At 58.7% G+C, this 23,145-nt stretch overlaps 1 protein-coding gene and 1 long non-coding RNA gene across 2 annotated transcripts in view; one reads left to right on the forward strand and one right to left on the reverse strand.

Moving 5' to 3' along the window:
• Positions 1-3,125: 3,125 nt before the first annotated feature.
• The window catches only part of LOC118380117 (ubiquitin carboxyl-terminal hydrolase 8-like), a gene marked incomplete at its 3' end in the record, with an annotated part of 29,098 nt that continues 9,078 nt past the window's right edge, over positions 3,126-23,145 (reverse strand). The window contains exons 6-8 of the mRNA XM_052507702.1: positions 4,476-4,693; positions 4,116-4,278; positions 3,126-3,176 (exon numbers count right to left, since the gene is read on the reverse strand). Coding sequence (XP_052363662.1) covers positions 3,126-3,176; positions 4,116-4,278; positions 4,476-4,693 — 432 coding nt within the window. The remainder of the gene's footprint in view (positions 3,177-4,115; positions 4,279-4,475; positions 4,694-23,145) is intronic.
• Positions 19,757-22,861, forward strand: LOC127923669 (uncharacterized). The gene is made up of 3 exons (XR_008114989.1): positions 19,757-19,767; positions 22,652-22,711; positions 22,832-22,861. It is a non-coding gene; the product is annotated as an uncharacterized LOC127923669 (long non-coding RNA).

Raw genomic sequence — 23,145 nt, forward strand, 5'->3', positions numbered from 1 at the left:
CTTATTTTCCACCATAATTTGCAAATAAATTCATAAAAAATCCTACAATGTGATTTTCTGGATTTGTTTTCTCATTTTGTCTGTCATAGTTGAAGTGTACCTATGATGAAAATTACAGGCCTCTCATGTTTTTAAGTGGGAGAACTTGCACAATTGGTCGCTGACTAAATACTTTTTTGCCCCACTGTGTGTGTGTGTGTGAGATATATACACACACACACTGGGGAGAACAAGTATTTGATAACCTGCAAAATCGGCAGTTTTTCCTACTTCCTACAAAGCATGTAGAGGTCTGTAACTGTGGGAGACGGAATCTAAAACAAAACAGAATCTAAAACAAAAATCCAGAAAAACACATTGTATGATTTTTAAGTAATTCATTAGCATTTTATTGCATGACATAAGTATTTGATACATCAGAAAAGCAGAACTTAATATTTGGTACAGAAACCTTTGTTTGCAATTACAGAGATCATACGTTTCCTGTTGTTCTTGACCAGGGTTGCACACACTGCAGCAGGGATTTTGGCCCACCACTCCATACAGACCTTCTCCAGATCCTTCAGGTTTCGGGGCTGTCTCTGGGCAATACGGACTTTCAGCTCCCTCCAAAGATTTTCAATTGGGTTCAGGTCTGGAGACTGGCTAGGCCACTCCAGGACCTTGAGATGCTTCTTATGGAGCCACTCCTTAGTTGCCCTGGCTGTGTGTTTCGGGTCGTTGTCATGCTGGAAGACCCATCTTCAATGCTCTTACTGAGGGAAGGAGGTTGTTGGTCAAGATCTCACGATACATGGCCCCATCCATCCTCCCCTTAATACGGTGCAGTCATCTTCAACTTCTTCCATTTTCTAATAATTGCACCAACAGTTGTTGCCTTCTCACAAAGCTGCTTGCCTATTGTCCTGTAGCCCATCCCAGCCTTGTGCAGGTCTACAATTTTATCCCTGGTGTCCTTACACAGCTCTCTGGTCTTGGCCATTGCGGAGAGGTTGGAGTCTGTTTGAGTGTGTGGACAGGTGTCTTTTATACAGGTAACGAGTTCAAACAGGTGCAGTTAATACAGGTAATGAGTGGAGAACAGGAGGGCTTCTTAAAGAAAAACTAACAGGTCTGTGAGAGCCGGAATTCTTACTGGTTGGTAGGTGATCAAATACTTATATCATGCAATAAAATGCAAATTAATTACTTAAAAATCAGTGTAATATTTAGGATTTTTGTTTTAGATTCCGTCTCTCACAGTTGAAGTGTACCTATGATAAAATGCTTTGTAAGTAGGAAAACATGCTAAATCGGCAGTGTATCAAATACTTGTTCTCCCCACTGTATATGTCTACTACCCTACCTTGGGTTCAATTACACCAGGAGAAAAATGAGATCTCAAAGATGAATGTTAAAACGGAGCTAACTGACAACGTGGATCAATTCCATCAACACTACACGGCACCATGCTGAAGTAGCATATCAACATAAAACGGAAAGACTGACTCATTTTGAATGTTACATCTAATTTGTGAATCTCTGACTGATGTTCTATCGATTCCTGGGGTCGTGTCATGGTTTCATGTGTCTCTGAGCTAGTCACCCTAGTCACCGTTCAAGCATGCAGAGTCCTACCGGCTGTATTTCATACTGGCTGTATTTCATACTGGCTGTATTTCATACTGGCTGTATTTCATACCGGCTGTATTTCATACCGGCTGTATTTCTGCAGGCAGAGTCCTACCGGCTGTATTTCATACCGGCTGTATTTCTGCAGGCAGAGTCCTACCGGCTGTATTTCATACCGGCTGTATTTCATACCGGCTGTATTTCTGCAGGCAGAGTCCTACCTGCTGTATTTCATACCTGCTGTATTTCATACCGGCTGTATTTCATACCGGCTGTATTTCTGCAGGCAGAGTCCTACCGGCTGTATTTCTGCAGGCAGAGTCCTACCGGCTGTATTTCTGCAGGCAGAGTCCTACCGGCTGTATTTCTGCAGGCAGAGTCCTACCGGCTGTATTTCTGCAGGCAGAGTCCTACCGGCTGTATTTCTGCAGGCAGAGTCCTACCGGCTGTATTTCTGCAGGCAGAGTCCTACCGGCTGTATTTCTGCAGGCAGAGTCCTACCGGCTGTATTTCTGCAGGCAGAGTCCTACCGGCTGTATTTCTGCAGGCAGAGTCCTACCGGCTGTATTTCTGCAGGCAGAGTCCTACCGGCTGTATTTCTGCAGGCAGAGTCCTACCGGCTGTATTTCTGCAGGCAGAGTCCTACCGGCTGTATTTCTGCAGGCAGAGTCCTACCGGCTGTATTTCTGCAGGCAGAGTCCTACCGGCTGTATTTCTGCAGGCAGAGTCCTACCGGCTGTATTTCTGCAAGCAGAGTCCTACCGACTGTATTTCATACCGGCTGTATTTCTTGCTTGAACGGGGGTACAGACAGAAATGTGTGAATGCGGTCCGCTGTGGGAGGGTGTTATAGATGTGTGTTCGGGGGCGAGGGTTAAGGTAATGGTTAAGGGGTACTCACGCTGTGGGAGGGTGCTGTAGCTGTGTGTTCTGGGGGTTAGGGTGAGGGTTAAGGTAAGGGTTAAGGGGTACTCACGCTGTGGGAGGGTGTTATAGCTGTGTGTTCTGGGGGTTAGGTAAGGGTTAAGGTAAGGGTTAAGGGGTACTCACGCTGTGGGAGGGTGTTATAGCTGTGTGTTCTGGGGGTTAGGGTGAGGGTTAAGGTAAGGGTTAAGGGGTACTCACGCTGTGGGAGGGTGCTGTAGCTGTGTGTTCTGGGGGGTTAGGGTGAGGGTTGAGGGTTAAGGGGTACTCACGCTGTGGATGTAGCATAGTGGGGGGTAGAAGTAGGAGCCAGCTCTGTGTGTTCAGGGTTAAGCCTCACCTCCTGGGGGTTAAGGTAGGGAACCATGGGCTCACTAGCTGTGTGTTCTGGGGGTTAGGGGATAAGTGGTACTGTCACCAGCTGTGTGTTCTGTAAGGGAAACACATTACCTCAATGAAACACACATTACCTCAATGGAAACACACAGGGTGTTATACTGTGTGTTCTGGGGGTTAGGGTGAGGGTCAATGGAAACACACATTACCGTGTTCAATGGAAACACACCACGCTGGAGGAAACACACATCTACCTCAATGGAGCTCTCATAGCCTCCCTCCAACAGGATAGTGGTACTGTCCCACTGTGAAACACACATTACCTCACATTACCTCAATGGAAACACACATTACCTCAATGGAAACACACATTACCTCAATGGAAACACACATTACCTCAATGGAAACACACATTACCTCAATGGAAACACACATTACCTCAATGGAAACACACATTACCTCAATGGAAACACACATTACCTCAATGGAAACACACATTACCTCAATGGAAACACACATTACCTCAATGGAAACACACATTACCTCAATGGAAACACACATTACCTCAATGGAAACACTGCCTGAGGAAACACACATTACCTCAATGGAAACACACATTACCTCAATGGAAACACACTGACTGAGGAAACACACATTACCTCAATGGAAACACACATTACCTCAATGGAAACACACTGACTGAGGAAACACACATTACCTCAATGGAAACACACTGACTGAGGAAACCCACATTACCTCAATGGAAACACACATTACCTCAATGAAACACACTGACTGGGGAAACACACATTACCTCAATGGAAACACACTGACTGAGGAAACCCACATTACCTCAATGGAAACACACATTACCTCAACGAAACACACATTACCTCAACGAAAACACACATTACCTCAATGAAAACACACATTACCTCAATGGAAACACACATTACCTCAATGGAAACACACATTACCTCAATGGAAACACACATTACCTCAATGGAAACACACATTACCTCAATGGAAACACACATTACCTCAATGGAAACACACATTACCTCAATGGAAACACACATTACCTCAATGGAAACACACATTACCTCAATGGAAACACACTGACTGAGGAAACACACATTACCTCAATGGAAACACACATTACCTCAATGGAAACACACATTACCTCAATGGAAACACTGACTGAGGAAGCATTGCAGGGAACACACATTCCTATGTTATGTTACCTTGTAGAGAGCATCTTTGAGGCTTTGTAAGGTGCTTCCCAGTTTGAGGTCAGTAACAGAGCTGAACCAGTCCAGTAGGATGATGTAATCTACGAACCCCCGTCTCTTCCACGTCTCTCTGGACGCATCAGGTAGATTGGCCTCAATCTGGTTCACTGTGATGCTGTGGGAACAGAATGATGACCTGTTACCCTGTGCAGGGGTGCACAACTCACGGCCCACGGGCTGAATGTGGCCTCAGAGAAGACAGCTTGTAGCCCGTAGTGATTATTAGTCGATTTTAATACATTTATTTGGGCATGGTCAGAGTGGAGACCTGGATCAACCATTACAACCCTCCACCCATCGCTCCCTCCGTACCCAGGGTTGATAGCCTCCTCTGGGACACTGATGACAGTCTGGGTGGGGACCTGGATCTGTGAGTCCTGGAAGTCTCGGAGGCAGCGAGCGTCCATCACAATGACCGTAATGGCCTGGTCCCTCATCATCTTGAACAACCCCTCTGCTGTGATCCCTCCCGCTGACACCGCAGCTAGGGAGGTAGGGAGGGAGGGAGGTAGGTAGGTAAGGCGGGAAGTAGGTACAGAGGGAGGGAGGGACAGAGGGAGGGAGGTACGGAGGGAGGGAGGTAGGTACGGAGGGAGGGAGGGGGAGGGGAGGACGGGAGGAGGTACAGGGGGAGGGAGGTACAGGGGGAGGGAGGTACAGAGGGAGGGAGGAGGTGGGTACAGAGGGAGGGAGGTACGGAGGGAGGGAGGTACGGAGGGAGGGAGGTACAGAGGGAGGGAGGTACGGAGGGAGGGAGGTACAGAGGGAGGGAGGTACAGAGGGAGGGAGGTACAGAGGGAGGGAGGTACAGAGGGAGGGAGGTACAGAGGGAGGAGGCAACAGGGAGGGAGGTACAGAGGGAGGGAGGTACGGGGGGAGGGAGGTACGGGGGGAGGGAGGCACGGGGGGAGGGAGGTACAGAGGGAGGGAGGTACAGAGGGAGGGAGGTACAGAGGGAGGGAGGTACAGGGGGGGAGGTACGGGGAGGGAGGCACGGAGGGGGAGGGTGGGAGGGAGGGAGGGAGGGAGGCAACAGAGGAGGGAGGTACAGAGGGAGGGAGGTACAGAGGAGGGAGGGAGGTACAGAGGGAGAGGAGGTACAGAGGAGGGGAGGCACAGAGGGAGGGAGGTACAGAGGAGGAGGTACAGAGGGAGGGAGGTACGGAGGGAGGGAGGCACGGGGAGGGAGGGAGGGGGGGGGAGGGAGGTACAGAGGGGGTGGGAGGTACAGAGGGAGGGAGGTACAGAGGGAGGGAGGTACAGAGGGAGGGAGGTACAGAGGGAGGGAGGTACAGAGGGAGGGAGGTAGGGAGGGGAGGAGGAGGCAGGGGGGAGTGGAGGTAGGGAGGGAGGGAGGTACGGGGGAGGGAGGTACGGGGGAGGGAGGCACGGAGGAGGGAGGCAGAGGGGAGGGAGGTACGGAGGGGAGGGAGGTACGGAGGAGGGAGGCACGGAGGGGAGGTACAGAGGAGGGAGGCACAGAGGGAGGAGGTACAGAGGGAGGGAGGTACAGAGGGATGGATAAATCAGAGGAGGGAACAGATCAACCTGTTGTGTAAAACAACAGGGGAGGATTCATGGGAGGAGGCACGGGGGGAGGGAGGCAACTCAAGGCACGGGGGAAACTTTTTAACAGGGGGAGGGAGGCACAGGGGAGGGAGGCACCAGGAGGAGGGGGAGGTACAGAGGGATTTTTCAGAGGGAGGAGGCTCAGGGGGAGGGAGCACAGAGGGTGGGACAACAGAGGGAGGGAGGTACAGAGGGAGGAGGCACAGAGGGAGGAGGCACAGGGGGGAGGGTGGGAGGACAGAGGGAGGGAGGTACAGAGGGAGGGGCACAGGGGGAGGGAGGAGGGAGGTACAGAGGGGAGGGAGGTACAGAGGAGGTACAGAGGGGGGAGGTACAGAGGGAGGAGGCACAGGGAGGGAGGTACAGAGGAGGACAGAGGAGGGAGGCAACAGAGGAGGAGGTACAGAGGGAGGAGGACAAGGGAGGTAGGGAGGAGGGAGGAGGTACAAGAGGGAGGAGGCACGGAGGAGGAGGGAACGGAGGAGGGAGGGAGGGAGGTGACGGAGGGAGGAGGGAGGAGGAGGAGGAGGGAGGACGGAGGGAGGTACGGAGGGAGGAGGTACGGAGGGGATAATAAAAGATGGATAAATCAATAAACATCAACCTGTTGTGTAAAACAACTTATATTCATGTCATAACTTCCATATTAACTCAAATTCTGAAACTTTTTAAAAGCATTTGAGTCAGTTTGCTGGTCACCATCCTTACCTTTGAAGTTACATTTTTCAACTCCTTCTGCTCTTTACCTAGAACACAGAACATTACAACTGAGACCACAGCATCTTAAAGGACCAACTCTCAACCACAACAACTGGTGCTGACAGGGTGGTGTAGACAGACAGGGAGGTGTCGACAGGGGAGGTGTCGACAGGAGGAGGTAAAAGGGAAGGTCGAGGTGTAGACAGGGGAGGTGTAGACAGGGGATACAGGGAGGTGGCCGACAGACAGGGGAGTGTCGACAGGGGTGGTGTCAGGAACTGGTGTAGACAGGGGAGGTGTCGACAGGGAGGTGTCGACAGGGGAGGTGTCGACAGGGGTGGTGTCGACAGGGGAGGTGTCGACAAGGGGAGTGTCGACAGGGGAGGTGTCGACAGGAGGTGTAGACAGGGGAGGTGTCGACAGGGGTGGTGTCAACAACTGGTGTCGACAGGGAGGTGTCGACAGGGGAGGTGTCGACAGGGGAGGTGTCGACAGGGGTGGTGTCGACAGGGGAGTGTGTCCAGGGTGGTGTCGACAGGGGTGGTGTCGACAGGGGTGGTGTAGACAGGGAGGTGTCGACAGGGGGAGGTGTCGACAGGGGTGGTGTCGACAGGGGGTGGTGTCGACAGGGTGGTGTCGACAGGGGAGGTGTCGACAGGGGGTGGTGTCGACAGGGGTGGTGTCGACAGGGGTGGTGTCGACAGGGGAGGGGGTGTCGACAGGGGAGGTGTCGACAGGGGTGGTGTCGACAGGGTGGTGTCGACAGGGAGGTGTCGACAGGGGTGGTGTCGACAGGGAGGTGTCGACAGGGGAGGTGTCGACAGGGGTGGTGTCGACAGGGAGGTGTCGACAGGGGGAGGTGTCGACAGGGGTGGTGTCGACAGGGGTGGTGTCGACAGGGTGGTGTCGACAGGGGTGGTGTCGACAGGGAGGTGTCGACAGGGGTGGTGTCGACAGGGGTGGTGTCAACAACTGGTGCTGACAGGGGAGGTGTCGACAGGGGTGGTGTCGACAGGGGTGGTGTCAACAACTGGTGCTGACAGGGGTGGTGTCGACAGGGGAGGTGTCGACAGGGGTGGTGTCGACAGGGGTGGTGTCGACAGGGGTGGTGTCGACAGGGGTGGTGTCAACAACTGGTGCTGACAGGGTGGTGTCGACAGGGTGGTGTCGACAGGGGAGGTGTCGAGGGGGAGGTGTCGACAGGGGAGGTGTCGACAGGGTGGTGTCGACAGGGGTGGTGTCGACAGGGGTGGTGTCGACAGGGGAGGTGTCGACAGGGGAGGTGTCGACAGGGGGTGTCGACAGGGGAGGTGTCGACAGGGGTGGTGGGCAGGGGTGGTGTCGACAGGGGAAGTGAGCAGGTGTCGACAGGAGGTGTCGACAGGGGAGGTGTCGACAGGGGAGGTGTCGACAGGGAGGTGTCGACAGGGGAGGTGGGAGGTGTCGACAGGGAGGTGTCGACAACTGGTGCTGACAGGGAGGTGTCGACAGGGGAGGTGTCGACAGGGAGGTGTCGACAGGGGTGGTGTCGACAGGGGAGTGTGTCGACAGGGGTGGTGTCGACAGGGGTGGTGTCGACAGGGGACTGGTGCTGACAGGGGTGGTGTCGACAGGGGAGGTGTCGGCAGGGGAGTGTCGACAGGGAGGTGTCGACAGGGAGGTGTCGACAGGAGGAGGTGTCGACAGGGGTGGTGTCGACAGGAGTGTGGACAGGGAGTGTCGACAGGGGAGGTGTCGACAGGGGAGGTGTCGACAGGAGGTGTCGACAGGGGAGGTGTCGACAGGAGGTGTCGATTAGGGGAGGTGTCGACAGGGGAGGTGTCGACAGGGTGGTGTCGACAGGGGAGGTGTCGACAGGGGAGGTGTCGACAGGGAGGTGTCGACAGGAGGTGTCGACAGGAGGTGTCGACAGGGGTGGTGTCGACAGGGGAGTGTGTCGACAGGGGTGGTGTCAACAAGGGGTGTCCACAGGGGAGGTGTCGACAGGAGGTGTCGACAGGAGGTGGTGTCGACAGGGGTGGTGTCGACAGGGGAGGTGTCGACAGGAGGTGTCGACAGGGGTGGTGTCGCACAGGGGTGGTGTCGACAGGGTGGTGTCGGCAGGGGGAGGTGCCGACAGGAGGTGTCGACAGGGGTGGTGTCGACAGGAGTGGTGTCGACAGGGGTGGTGTAGACAGGAGGTGTAGACAGGGGAGGTGTCGACAGGGTGGTGTCGACAGGGGTGGTGTCGACAGGAGTGTGTCGATTAGGGTGGTGCCGACAGGGGGAGGTGTCGACAGGGGAGGTGTCGACAGGGTGGTGTCGACAGGTGGTGTCGACAGAGGGTGGTGTCCACAGGGGTGGTGTCGACAGGAGGTGTCGACAGGGGTGGTGTAGACAGGGGAGGTGTAGACAGGGGTGGTGTCGACAGGGGTGGTGTCGACAGGGGAGGTGTCGACAGGGGAGGTGTCGACAGGGGAGGTGTCGACAGGGGTGGTGTCGACAGGGGTGGTGTCAACAACTGGTGCTGACAGGGGAGGTGTCGACAGGGGTGGTGTCGACAGGGGTGGTGTCAACAACTGGTGCTGACAGGGGTGGTGTCGACAGGGGAGGTGTCGACAGGGGTGGTGTCGACAGGGGTGGTGTCGACAGGGGTGGTGTCGACAGGGGTGGTGTCGACAGGGGAGGTGTCGACAGGGGTGGTGTCGACAGGGGTGGTGTCAACAACTGGTGCTGACAGGGGTGGTGTCGACAGGGGAGGTGTCGACAGGGGAGGTGTCGACAGGGGAGGTGTCGACAGGGGTGGTGTCGACAGGGGTGGTGTCGACAGGGGAGGTGCGTCCACAGGAGGTGTCGACAGGGGTGGTGTAGACAGGAGGTGTCGATTAGGGAGGTGTCGACAGGGGTGGTGTCGACAGGGGTGGGTCGACAGGGGTGGTGTCGACAGGGGAGGTGTCGACAGGGAGGTGTCGACAGGGGAGGTGTCGACAGGGAGGTGTCGACAGGAGGTGTCGACAGGGGAGGTGTCGACAGGGAGGTGTCGAGAGGAGGTGTCGGCAGGGAGAGGTGTCGACAAGGAGGTGTCGACAGGAGAGGTGTCGACAGGAGGTGTCGACAGGGGTGGTGTCGACAACAGGGGGAGGTGTCGACAGGGAGGTGTCGACAGGGGAGTGTGTCGACAGGGAGGTGTCGACAGGAGGTGTCAGACAGGGGAGGTGTCGACAGGGGTGGTGTCGACAGGGGTGGTGTGTCGACAGGGGTGTCGACAGGGGAGGTGTCGACAGGGAGGTGTCGACAGGAGGTGTCGACAGGGGAGGTGTCGACAGGGGTGGTGTCAACAACTGGTGTCGACAGGGAGGTGTCGACAGGGGAGGTGTCGACAGGGGAGGTGTCACAGGGGTGGTGTCGACAAGGAGTATCGGCACAGGGGTGGTGTCGACAGGGTGGTGTAAACAGGGGAGGTGTCGACAGGGTGGTGTCGACAAAGGAGACAGGAGGTGTCGACAGGGTGGTGTCAACAAAGTACAAGGTGAAACAGGGGAGGTGTCGACAGGGGTGGTGTCGACAGGGGAGGTGTCGACAGGGTGGTGTCGACAGGGGTGGTGTCGACAGGGGTGGTGTCGACAGGGGTGGTGTAGACAGGGGAGGTGTCGACAGGAGGTGTCGACAGGGGTGGTGTCGACAGGGGTGGTGTCAGGTGGTGTCCACAGGGGTGGTGAGACAGGGAGGTGTCGACAGGGGTGGTGTCGACATCAGGTGGTGTCAGTAAATGTCACAGGGTGGTGTCGACAGGGGTGGTGTCCATCAGAGGTGGTGATGTCGACAGGGTGGTGTCAACAAGGAGGTAACAGGGGTGGTGTCTACAAGTAAATGTCGACAAAGTGGTGTCGACAGGGTGGTGTAACAGGGGAGGTGTCGACAGGTGGTGGTGTCGACAGGAGTGTGTCGACAGGGGTGGTGTCGACAGGGGGTGGTGTAGACAGGAGGTGTCGACAGGAGGTGTCGACAGGAGGTGTCGACAGGGAGGTGTCGACAGGGAGGTGTCGACAGGGGTGGTGTCGACAGGGTGGTGTCAACAACTGGTGCTGACAGGGAGGTGTCGACAGGGGTGGTGTCGACAGGGGTGGTGTCAACAACTGGTGCTGACAGGGGTGGTGTCGACAGGGAGGTGTCGACAGGGGTGGTGTCGACAGGGTGGTGTCGACAGGGGTGGTGTCGACAGGAGGTGTCGACAGGGTGGTGTCGACAGGGTGGTGTCTACAACTGGTGCTGACAGGGGTGGTGTCGACAGGGGAGGTGTCGACAGGGGAGGTCCAGGGAGGTGTAGACAGGGGAGGTGTCGACAGGGTGGTGTCGACAGGGTGGTGTCGACTAGGAGTGTGTCCATTAGGGAGGGTGTCGACAGGGAGGTGTCGACAGGGGAGGTGTCGACAGGGGAGGTGTCGACAGGAGGTGTCGACAGGGGAGGTGTCGACAGGAGGTGTCGACAGGGGGTCCATCAGGGACAGCAGGGGAGGTGCCGGGCAGGGGAGGACAGGGGAGGTGTCCAGGGGAGGTGTCGACAGGAGTGTGTCGACAGGGGAGGTGTCGACAGGGGAGGTGTCGACAGGGGTGGTGTCGACAGGGGAGGCGTCCACAGGGGAGGTGTCGACAGGGGAGGGTGTCGATTAGGGAGGTGTCGAGCAGGGGAGGTGTCGACAGGGAGGTGTCATTTATAGGGGAGGTGTCCATCAGGGGTGGTGTCCACAGGGGTGGTGTCGACAGGGAGGTGTCGACAGGGGTGGTGTCGACAGAGAGTGTCGACAGGGGAGGTGTCGACAGGGGATGTGTCGACAGGGAGGTGTCGACAAAGGAGGTGTCGACAGGGTGGTGTCCACAGGAGAATGTCGACAGGAGGTGTAGACAGGGGAGGTGTCCACAGGGGGTGGTGTCCAGGGGAGGTGTCGACAGGGTGGTGTCCAAAGGGGTGGTGTCGACAGGAGTGTCGACAGGGTGGTGTCGACAGGGGAGGTGTCGACAGGAGTGTGCAGACAGGGTGGTGTCGACAGGGTGGTGTCGACAGGAGGTGTCGACAGGGGGTGGTGTCGACAGGAGTGTCGACAGGGGAGGTGTAGACAGGGGTGGTGTCGACAGGGGTGGTGTCGACAGGGGTGGTGTCGACAGGGGTGGTGTCGACAGGGGTGGTGTCGACAGGGGTGGTGTAGACAGGGGAGGTGTCGACAGGGGTGGTGTAGACAGGGGAGGTGTCGACAGGGGTGGTGTCGACAGGGGTGGTGTAGACAGGGGAGGTGTCGACAGGGGTGGTGTCGACAGGGGTGGTGTCGACAGGGGAGGTGTCGACAACTGGTGTAGACAGGGGAGGTGTCGACAACTGGTGTAGACAGGGGAGGTGTCGACAACTGGTGTAGACAGGGGAGGTGTCGACAACTGGTGTAGACAGGGGAGGTGTCGACAACTGGTGTAGACAGGGGTGGTGTCGACAACTGGTGTAGACAGGGAGGTGTCGACAACTGGTGTAGACAGGGAGGTGTCGACAACTGGTGTAGACAGGGGAGGTGTCGACAACTGGTGTAGACAGGGGGTGTCGACAACTGGTGCAGACAGGGAGGTGTCGACAACTGGTGTAGACAGGGGAGGTGTCGACAACTGGTGTAGACAGGGGAGGTGTCGACAACTGGTGTAGACAGGAGGTGTCGACAACTGGTGTAGACAGGGAGGTGTCGACAACTGGTGTAGACAGGGAGGTGTCGACAACTGGTGTAGACAGGAGGTGTCGACAACTGGTGTAGACAGGGAGGTGTCGACAACTGGTGTAGACAGGGAGGTGTCGACAACTGGTGTAGACAGGGGAGGTGTCGACAACTGGTGTAGACAGGGGAGGTGTCGACAACTGGTGTAGACAGGGGTGGTGTCGACAACTGGTGCTGACAGGAGGTGTCGACAACTGGTGCTGACAGGGGAGGTGTCGACAACTGGTGCAGACAGGGGAGGTGTCGACAACTGGTGTAGACAGGGAGGTGTCGACAACTGGTGTAGACAGGGGTGGTGTCGACAACTGGTGTAGACAGGGGTGGTGTCGACAACTGGTGCTGACAGGGGTGGTGTAACAAGGGAGGTGTCGACAGGAGGTGTCGACAGGAGGTATCGACAGGGGTGGTGTCGACAACTGTGTCCACAGGAGGTGTCGACAGGAGGTGTCGACAGGGAGGTATCGACAACGGGTGGTGTCGACAACGGGTGGTGTCGATTAGGGGAGTGTGTCGACAACTGGTGGTGTCAACTGGTGGTGTCGACAGGGGAGGTGTCGACAGGGGTGGTGTCGACAGGGGAGGTGTCGATTAGGGTGGTGTCGACAGGGAGGTGTCGACAGGGGTGGTGTCGACAGGAGGTGTCGATTAGGGTGGTGTCGACAGGAGGTGTCGACAGGGTGGTGTCGACAGGGAGGTGTCGACAGGGGAGGTGTCGACAGGGGTGTCGACAGGGGTGGTGCCTGACAGGAGGTGTCGACAGGGGAGGTGTCGACAGGGGAGGTGTCGATTAGGAGGTGTCGACATGGGTGGTGTCGATTAGGAGGTGTCGACAGGAGGTGTCGAGGGGTGGTACGACAGGGGTGGTGTCGACAGGGGGAGGTGAACAGGGGTGGTGTCGATTAGGAGAGGTGTCGACAGGGAGGTGTCGAATAGGGTGGTGTCGACAGGAGGTGTCGCACAGGAGGTGTCGACAGGGGTGGGTAGACAGGGGAGGTGTCGACAGGGGGTGGTCCATCGACAGGAGGGTGTCGACAGGAGGTGTCGACAGGGTGGTGTCCACATAGGCTGGTGTCGACAGGAGGTGTCCACAGGGAGGTGTCCATAGGAGGTGTCGACAGGAGGTGTCGACAGGGGTGGTGTCGACAGGGGTGGTGTCGACATGGGTGGTGTCGGCAAGGAGGTTTCGACATGGGTGGTGTCGACAGGAGGTGTCGACAGGGTGGTGGGTCGACAGGGAGGTGTCGACAGGGGGTGGTGTCGACATGGGTGGTGTCGACAGGGGAGGTGTCGACAACTGGTGTAGACAGGGAGGTGTCGACAACTGGTGTAGACAGGGAGGTGTCGACAACTGGTGTAGACAGGGAGGTGTCGACAACTGGTGTAGACAGGGGAGGTGTCGACAACTGGTAGACAGGGGAGTGTCGACAACTGGTGTAGACAGGGGAGGTGTCGACAACTGGTGTAGACAGGGGTGGTGTCGACAACTGGTGTAGACAGGAGGTGTCGACAACTGGTGTAGACAGGAGGTGTCGACAACTGGTGTAGACAGGGGAGGTGTCGACAACTGGTGTAGACAGGGGAGGTGTCGACAACTGGTGTAGACAGGGAGGTGTCGACAACTGGTGCAGACAGGGAGGTGTCGACAACTGGTGTAGACAGGGGAGGTGTCGACAACTGGTGTAGACAGGGAGGTGTCGACAACTGGTGTAGACAGGAGGTGTCGACAACTGGTGTAGACAGGGGAGGTGTCGACAACTGGTGTAGACAGGGAGGTGTCGACAACTGGTGTAGACAGGGGAGGTGTCGACAACTGGTGTAGACAGGAGGTGTCGACAACTGGTGTAGACAGGGAGGTGTCGACAACTGGTGTAGACAGGGAGGTGTCGACAACTGGTGTAGACAGGGGAGGTGTCGACAACTGGTGTAGACAGGGGAGGTGTCGACAACTGGTGTAGACAGGGGTGGTGTCGACAACTGGTGCTGACAGGGGAGGTGTCGACAACTGGTGCAGACAGGGAGGTGTCGACAACTGGTGCAGACAGGGAGGTGTCGACAACTGGTGTAGACAGGGGTGGTGTCGACAACTGGTGTAGACAGGGGTGGTGTCGACAACTGGTGCTGACAGGGGTGGTGTCGACAGGGGAGGTATCGACAGGGGTGGTGTCGACAACTGGTGTCGACAGGGGAGGTGTCGACAGGGGAGGTGTCGACAGGGGAGGTATCGACAACGGGTGGTGTCGACAACGGGTGGTGTCGACAGGGGAGGTGTCGACAACTGGTGGTGTCAACAACTGGTGGTGTCGACAGGGGAGGTGTCGACAGGGGTGGTGTCGACAGGGGAGGTGTCGACAGGGGTGGTGTCGACAGGGGAGGTGTCGACAGGGGTGGTGTCGACAGGAGGTGTCGATTAGGAGTGTGTCGACAGGAGTGGAGGAGGTGTCGACAGGGGAGGTGTCGACAAGGGGTGTGTCGACAGGGAGGTGTCGACAGAGGAGGTGCTCCACAGGAGGTGTCCCAGGGAGGTGTCGACATAGGTGTCGACAGGAGGTGTCGACAGGGGAGAAATGTCAACAAAGAGGAAAGGTCGACAGGGTAAATGCGACAAAGGTGGTGTCGACAAAGAGTGTGTCGACAAAAGTGGGCTCGACAGGGGTGGTGTCGACAGGGTGGTGGTGTGACAGGAGGTGTCGACAGGGAGGTGTCGACAGGGTGGTGTAGACAGGAGGTGTCGACAGGGTGGTGTCGACAGGGAGGTGTCGATTAGGGAGGTGTCGACAGGGTGTGTGTCGACAGGGTGGTGTCGACAGGAGGTGTCGACAGGGAGGTGTCGACAGGGGAAATGTCGACAGGAGGGTGTCAACAGGGGAGGTGTCGACAGGGGAGGTGTCGACAGGGTGGTGTCGACAGGGTGGTGTCGACAGGTGGTGTCGGATGGGTGGTGTCGACAGGAGGTCGACAAAGTAAATGTCGACATGGGTGGTGTCGACAGAGGTGTCGACAGGGGTGGTGTCGACAGGGGAGGTGTCGACAGGGGTGGTGTCGACATGGGTGGTGTCGACAGGGGAGGTGTCGACAACTGGTGTAGACAGGGAGGTGTCGACAACTGGTGTAGACAGGAGGTGTGACAACTGGTGTAGACAGGGAGGTGTCGACGACTGGTGTAGACAGGGGGAGGTGTCGACAACTGGTGTAGACAGGGAGGTGTCGACAACTGGTGTAGACAGGGGAGGTGTCGACAACTGGTGTAGACAGGGGTGGTGTCGACAACTGGTGCTGACAGGAGGTGTCGACAACTGGTGCAGACAGGGAGGTGTCGACAACTGGTGTAGACAGGGAGGTGTCGACAACTGGTGTAGACAGGGGTGGTGTCGACAACTGGTGTAGACAGGGTGGTGTCGACAACTGGTGCTGACAGGGTGGTGTCGACAGGGAGGTGTCGACAGGGAGGTGTCGACAGGGGAGGTATCGACAGGGGTGGTGTCGATAACTGGTGTCGACAGGGGAGGTGTCGACAGGGGAGGTGTCGACAACGGGTGGTGTCGACAACGGGTGGTGTCGACAACTGGTGGTGTCGACAACTGGTGGTGTCAGCAACTGGTGGTGTCGACAGGGAGGTGTCGAGCAGGGGTGGTGTCGACAGGGGGAGGTGTCGACAGGGGTGGTGTCGACAAAGGGGAAGTGTCGACAGGGGAGGTGTCGACAGGGGTGGTGTCGACAGGGAGGTGTCGACAGGGGTGGTGTCGACAGGGGTGGTGTCGACAGAGGGTGGTGTCAACAAAGGGGAGGTGTCAACAAGGAGAAATGTCAACAACAGGGAGGTGTCGACAGGGAGTGTCGACAGGGGAGGTGTCGACATGGGTGGTGTCGACAGGAGTGTGTCGACAGGGGAGGTGTCGACAGGAGGTGTCGACAGGGAGGTGTCAACACAGGGGAGGTGTCGAATTAGGGTGGTGTCGACAGGGGTGGTGTCGACAGGGGTGGTGTCAACAGGGGAGGGTGTCGACAGGGGTGGTGTCGACAGGGGTGGTGTCGACAGGGGTGGTGTCGACAGGAGGTGTCGACAGGAGGTGTCGACAGGGGTGGTGTAGACAGGGGAGGTGTCGACAGGGGTGGTGTCGACAGGGGTGGTGTCGACAGGAGGTGTCGACAGGGAGGTGTCGACAGGGGTGGTGTCGACAGGGGTGGTATCCACAGGGTGGTATCGACATGGGTGGTGTCGACAGGGGAGGTGTCGACAGGGAAGTGTCGTCGACATGGGTGGTGTCCATTGGGAGGTGTCGACAGGGTGGTGTCGACAGGAGGTGTCGACAGGGTGGTGTCGACATGGGTGGTGTCCAGGGGAGGTGTCGACAGGGTGGTGTCGACAGGGGAGGTGTCGACAGGGGGTGGTGTCGACAGGGGTGGTGTCGACAGGGTGGTGTCGACAGGAGGTGTCGACAGGGTGGTGTCGACAGGGGTGGTGTCGACAGGGGTCGTGTCGACAGGGAGGTGTCGACAACTGGTGCTGACAGGAGGTGTCGACAGGAGGTGTCGACAGGGAGGTGTCGACAGGGGTGGTGCTGACAGGAGGTGTCGACAGGGGAGGTGTCGACAGGGGTGGTGTCGACAGGAGGTGTCGACAGGGGTGGTGCCGACAGGGAGGTGCCGACAGGGAGGTGTCGACAGGGGTGGTGCTGACAGGAGGTGTCGACAGGGGTGGTGTAGACAGGGTGGTGTCGACAGGGGTGGTGTCGACAGGGGTGGTGTAGACAGGGGTGGTGTCGACAGGGGTGGTGCCGACAGGGGAGGTGTCGACAGGGGTGGTGCTGACAGGGGAGGTGTCGACAGGGGTGGTGTAGACAGGGGTGGTGTCGACAGGGGTGGTGTCGACAGGGGTGGTGTCGACAGGGGTGGTGTAGACAGGGGTGGTGTCGACAGGGGTGGTGTAGACAGGGGTGGTGTAGACAGGGGTGGTGTCGACAGGGAGGTGTCGACAGGGGTGGTGTCGACAGGGAGGTGTCGACAGGGGTGGTGTCGACAGGGGGGGTGTCGACAGGGGAGGTGTCGACAGGGGAGGTGTCGACAGGGGTGGTGTCGACAGGGGTGGTGTCAACAACTGGTGCTGACAGGGGAGGTGTCGACAGGGGTGGTGTCGACAGGGGTGGTGTCAACAACTGGTGCTGACAGGGGGTGGTGTCGACAGGGGAGGTGTCGACAGGTGGTGTCGACAGGGGTGGTGTCGACAGGGTGGTGTCGACAGGGGAGGTGTCGACAGGGGTGGTGTCGACAGGGGTGGTGTCAACAACTGGTGCTGACAGGGGTGGTGTCGACAGGGGAGGTGTCGACAGGGGAGGTGTCGACAGGAGGTGTAGACAGGAGGTGTCGACAGGGGAGGTGTCGACAGGGGTGGTGTCGACAGGGGTGGTGTCGACAGGGGAGTGTGTCGACAGGGGTGGTGTCAACACAGGAGGTGTCGACAGGGAGGTGTCGACAGGGGAGTGTGTCGACAGGGAGGTGTCGACAGGGGAGGTGTCGACAGGGGAGAAATGTCGACAGGAGGTGTCGGCAGGAGGTGTCGGCAGGAGGTGTCGGCAGCAGGAGGTGTCGACAGGAGGTGTCGACAGGAGGTGTCGACAGGAGGGAGTGTCGACAGGGGAGGTGTCGGCAGGGGAGGTGTCGGCAGGGGTGGTGTCGACAGGGGTGGTGTCGACAGGGGAGGTGTCGACAGGGGAGGTGTCGACAGGAGGTGTCGACAGGGGAGGTGTCGACAGGAGGTGTCGACAGGAGGTGTCGACAGGAGGTGTCGACAGGGGTGGTGTCGACAGGGGGAGGTGTCGACAGGGTGGTGTCGGCAGGGGAGGTGTCGACAGGGGAGGTGTCGACAGGGGAGGTGTCGATTAGGGAGGTGTCGACAGGGGAGGTGTCGACAGGGGTGGTGGGAAAATAGCAGGGAGGTGTCGACAGGAGTGTGTAGACAGGGGTGGTGTCGACAGGGGAGGTGTCGACAGGGTGGTATCGACAAGGGGTGGTGTCGACAGGGGAGGGGTGTCGACAGGGGTGGTGTCGACAGGGAGGTGTCGACAGGAGGTGTCGACAGGGGAGTGTAGACAGGGTGGTGTCGACAGGGGAGGTGTCGACAGGGGGTGGTGTCGACAGGGGAGGTGTCGACAGGAGGTGTAGACAGGGGTGGTGTCGACAGGGGTGGTGTCGACAGGGGTGGTGTCGACAGGGGGGGTGGTGTCGACAGGGGTAAATGTCGACAGGGGTGGTGTAGACAGGAGGTGTCGACAGGGTGGTGTAAGACAGGGAGGTGTCGACAGGGGGTGGTGTCGACAGGGTGGTGTAGACAGGGGAGGTGTCGACAGGGGTGGTGTCGACAGGGGTGGTGTCGACAGGGGAGGTGTCGACAACTGGTGTAGACAGGGGAGGTGTCGACAACTGGTGTAGACAGGGGAGGTGTCGACAACTGGTGTAGACAGGGAGGTGTCGACAACTGGTGTAGACAGGGGAGGTGTCGACAACTGGTGTAGACAGGGGAGGTGTCGACAACTGGTGTAGACAGGGGTGGTGTCGACAACTGGTGTAGACAGGGGAGGTGTCGACAACTGGTGTAGACAGGGGAGGTGTCGACAACTGGTGTAGACAGGGGAGGTGTCGACAACTGGTGTAGACAGGGGGAGGTGTCGACAACTGGTGTAGACAGGGGAGGTGTCGACAACTGGTGTAGACAGGGGAGGTGTCGACAACTGGTGTAGACAGGGGAGGTGTCGACAACTGGTGTAGACAGGGGAGGTGTCGACAACTGGTGTAGACAGGGAGGTGTCGACAACTGGTGTAGACAGGGAGGTGTCGACAACTGGTGTAGACAGGAGGTGTCGACAACTGGTGTAGACAGGGAGGTGTCGACAACTGGTGTAGACAGGGAGGTGTCGACAACTGGTGTAGACAGGGGAGGTGTCGACAACTGGTGTAGACAGGGGAGGTGTCGACAACTGGTGTAGACAGGGGAGGTGTCGACAACTGGTGTAGACAGGGGTGGTGTCGACAACTGGTGCTGACAGGGGAGGTGTCGACAACTGGTGCTGACAGGGGAGGTGTCGACAACTGGTGCAGACAGGGGAGGTGTCGACAACTGGTGTAGACAGGGGAGGTGTCGACAACTGGTGTAGACAGGGGTGGTGTCGACAACTGGTGTAGACAGGGGTGGTGTCGACAACTGGTGCTGACAGGGGTGGTGTCGACAGGGGAGGTGTCGACAGGGGAGGTGTCGACAGGGGAGGTATCGACAGGGGTGGTGTCGACAACTGGTGTCGACAGGGGAGGTGTCGACAGGGGAGGTGTCGACAGGGGAGGTATCGACAACGGGTGGTGTCGACAACGGGTGGTGTCGACAGGGGAGGTGTCGACAACTGGTGGTGTCAACAACTGGTGGTGTCGACAGGGGAGGTGTCGACAGGGGGTGGTGTCGACAGGGGAGGTGTCGACAGGGGTGGTGTCGACAGGGGAGGTGTCGACAGGGGTGGTGTCGACAGGGGAGGTGTCGACAGGGGGTGGTGTCGACAGGGGAGGTGTCGACAGGGGTGGTGTCGACAGGGGAGGTGTCGACAGGGGAGGTGTCGACAGGGGGGGTGTCGACAGGGGTGGTGTCGACAGGGGAGGTGTCGACAGGGGAGGGAGGTGTCGACAGGGGAGGTGTCGATTAGGGGAGGTGTCGACATGGGTGGGTGTCGACAGGGAGGTGGCCGACAGGGGAGGTGTCGACAGGGGTGGTGTCGACAGGGGTGGTGTCGAGGAGGTGTCGACAGGGGGTGGTGTCGACAGGAGGTGTCGACAGGGGAGGTGTCGACAGGGGTGGTGTCGACAGGGGAGGTGTCGACAGGGGAGGTGTCGACAGGGGTGGTGTAGACAGGGGAGGTGTCGACAGGGGTGGTGTCGACAGGGGAGGTGTCGACAGGGGAGGTGTCGACAGGGGTGGTGTCGACAGGGGTGGTGTCGACAGGGGAGGTGTCGACAGGGGAGGTGTCGACAGGGGAGGTGTCGACAGGGGAGGTGTCGACAGGGGTGGTGTCGACAGGGGTGGTGTCGACATGGGTGGTGTCGACAGGGGAGGTTTCGACATGGGTGGTGTCGACAGGGGAGGTGTCGACAGGGGTGGTGTCGACAGGGGAGGTGTCGACAGGGGTGGTGTCGACATGGGTGGTGTCGACAGGGGAGGTGTCGACAACTGGTGTAGACAGGGGAGGTGTCGACAACTGGTGTAGACAGGGGAGGTGTCGACAACTGGTGTAGACAGGGGAGGTGTCGACAACTGGTGTAGACAGGGGAGGTGTCGACAACTGGTGTAGACAGGGGTGGTGTCGACAACTGGTGTAGACAGGGGAGGTGTCGACAACTGGTGTAGACAGGGGAGGTGTCGACAACTGGTGTAGACAGGGGAGGTGTCGACAACTGGTGTAGACAGGGGAGGTGTCGACAACTGGTGTAGACAGGGGAGGTGTCGACAACTGGTGTAGACAGGGGAGGTGTCGACAACTGGTGTAGACAGGGGAGGTGTCGACAACTGGTGTAGACAGGGGAGGTGTCGACAACTGGTGTAGACAGGGGAGGTGTCGACAACTGGTGTAGACAGGGGAGGTGTCGACAACTGGTGTAGACAGGGGAGGTGTCGACAACTGGTGTAGACAGGGGAGGTGTCGACAACTGGTGTAGACAGGGGAGGTGTCGACAACTGGTGTAGACAGGGGAGGTGTCGACAACTGGTGTAGACAGGGGAGGTGTCGACAACTGGTGTAGACAGGGGAGGTGTCGACAACTGGTGTAGACAGGGGTGGTGTCGACAACTGGTGCTGACAGGGGAGGTGTCGACAACTGGTGCAGACAGGGGAGGTGTCGACAACTGGTGCAGACAGGGGAGGTGTCGACAACTGGTGTAGACAGGGGTGGTGTCGACAACTGGTGTAGACAGGGGTGGTGTCGACAACTGGTGCTGACAGGGGTGGTGTCGACAGGGGAGGTGTCGACAGGGGAGGTGTCGACAGGAGGTATCGACAGGGGTGGTGTCGAGCCAACTGGTGTCGACAGGGAGGTGTCGACAGGGAGGTGTCGACAGGGGAGGTATCGACAACGGGTGGTGTCGATTAACGGGTGGTGTCGACAGGGAGGTGTCGACAACTGGTGGTGTCAACAACTGGTGGTGTCGACAGGGGAGGTGTCGACAGGGGTGGTGTCGACAGGGGAGGTGTCGACAGGGGAGGTGTCGACAGGGGAGGTGTCGACAGGGGAGGTGTCGACAGGGGGGTGTGTCACAGGGGAGGTGTCGACAGGGGAGGTGTCGACAGGGGAGGTGTCGACAGGGAGGTGTCGACAGGGGAGGTGTCGACATGGGAGGTGTCGACATGGGTGGTGTCGACAGGAGAGGTGTCGACAGGGGAGGTGTCGACAGGGGTGGTGTCGACAGGGGTGGTGTCGACAGGGAGGTGTCGACAGGGGGTGGTGTCGACAGGGGTGGTGTCGACAGGGGGTGGTGTCGACAGGGGTGGTGTCGACAGGGGAGGTGTCGACAGGGGAGGTGTCGACAGGGGTGGTGTAGACAGGGGAGGTGTCGACAGGGTGGTGTCGACAGGTGCAGGTCGAGGAGGTGTCGACAGGGGAGGTGTCGACAGGGGGTGGTGTCGACAGGGGTGGTGTCGACAGGGGAGGTGTCGACAGGGGAGGTGTCGACAGGGAGGTGTCGACAGGGGAGGTGTCGACAGGGAGGTGTCGACAGGAGGTGTCGACAGGGGGTGGTGTCGACAGGGGTGGTGTCGACATGGGTGGTGTCGACAGGGGAGGTGTCGACAGGGGTGGTGTCGACATGGGTGGTGTCGACAGGGGAGGTGTCGACAGGGGTGGTGTCGACAGGGGAGGTGTCGACAGGGGTGGTGTCGACATGGGTGGTGTCGACAGGGGAGGTGTCGACAACTGGTGTAGACAGGGGAGGTGTCGACAACTGGTGTAGACAGGGGAGGTGTCGACAACTGGTGTAGACAGGGGAGGTGTCGACGACTGGTGTAGACAGGGGAGGTGTCGACAACTGGTGTAGACAGGGGAGGTGTCGACAACTGGTGTAGACAGGGGAGGTGTCGACAACTGGTGTAGACAGGGGTGGTGTCGACAACTGGTGCTGACAGGGGAGGTGTCGACAACTGGTGCAGACAGGGGAGGTGTCGACAACTGGTGTAGACAGGGGTGGTGTCGACAACTGGTGTAGACAGGGGTGGTGTCGACAACTGGTGTAGACAGGGGTGGTGTCGACAACTGGTGCTGACAGGGGTGGTGTCGACAGGGGAGGTGTCGACAGGGGAGGTGTCGACAGGGGAGGTATCGACAGGGGTGGTGTCGACAACTGGTGTCGACAGGGGAGGTGTCGACAGGGGAGGTGTCGACAACGGGTGGTGTCGACAACGGGTGGTGTCGACAACTGGTGGTGTCGACAACTGGTGGTGTCAACAACTGGTGGTGTCGACAGGGGAGGTGTCGACAGGGGTGGTGTCGACAGGGGAGGTGTCGACAGGGGTGGTGTCGACAGGGGAGGTGTCGACAGGGGAGGTGTCGACAGGGGTGGTGTCGACAGGGGAGGTGTCGACAGGGGTGGTGTCGACAGGGGTGGTGTCGACAGGGGTGGTGTCGACAGGGGTGGTGTCGACAGGGGAGGTGTCGACAGGGGTGGTGTCGACAGGGGAGGTGTCGACAGGGGAGGTGTCGACAGGGGAGGTGTCGACAGGGGAGGTGTCGACATGGGTGGTGTCGACAGGGGAGGTGTCGACAGGGGAGGTGTCGACAGGGGAGGTGTCGACAGGGGTGGTGTCGACAGGGGTGGTGTCGATTAGGTGGTGTCGACAGGGGTGGTGTCGACAGGGGAGGTGTCGACAGGGGTGGTGTCGACAGGGGTGGTGTCGACAGGGGAGGTGTCGACAGGGTGGTGTCGACAGGGGAGGTGTCGACAGGGGAGGTGTCGACAGGGGTGG

This window comes from Oncorhynchus keta, unplaced genomic scaffold (assembly GCF_023373465.1).
Source record: "Oncorhynchus keta strain PuntledgeMale-10-30-2019 unplaced genomic scaffold, Oket_V2 Un_contig_30434_pilon_pilon, whole genome shotgun sequence".
NCBI classification, from domain to species: Eukaryota; Metazoa; Chordata; class Actinopteri; order Salmoniformes; family Salmonidae; genus Oncorhynchus; species Oncorhynchus keta.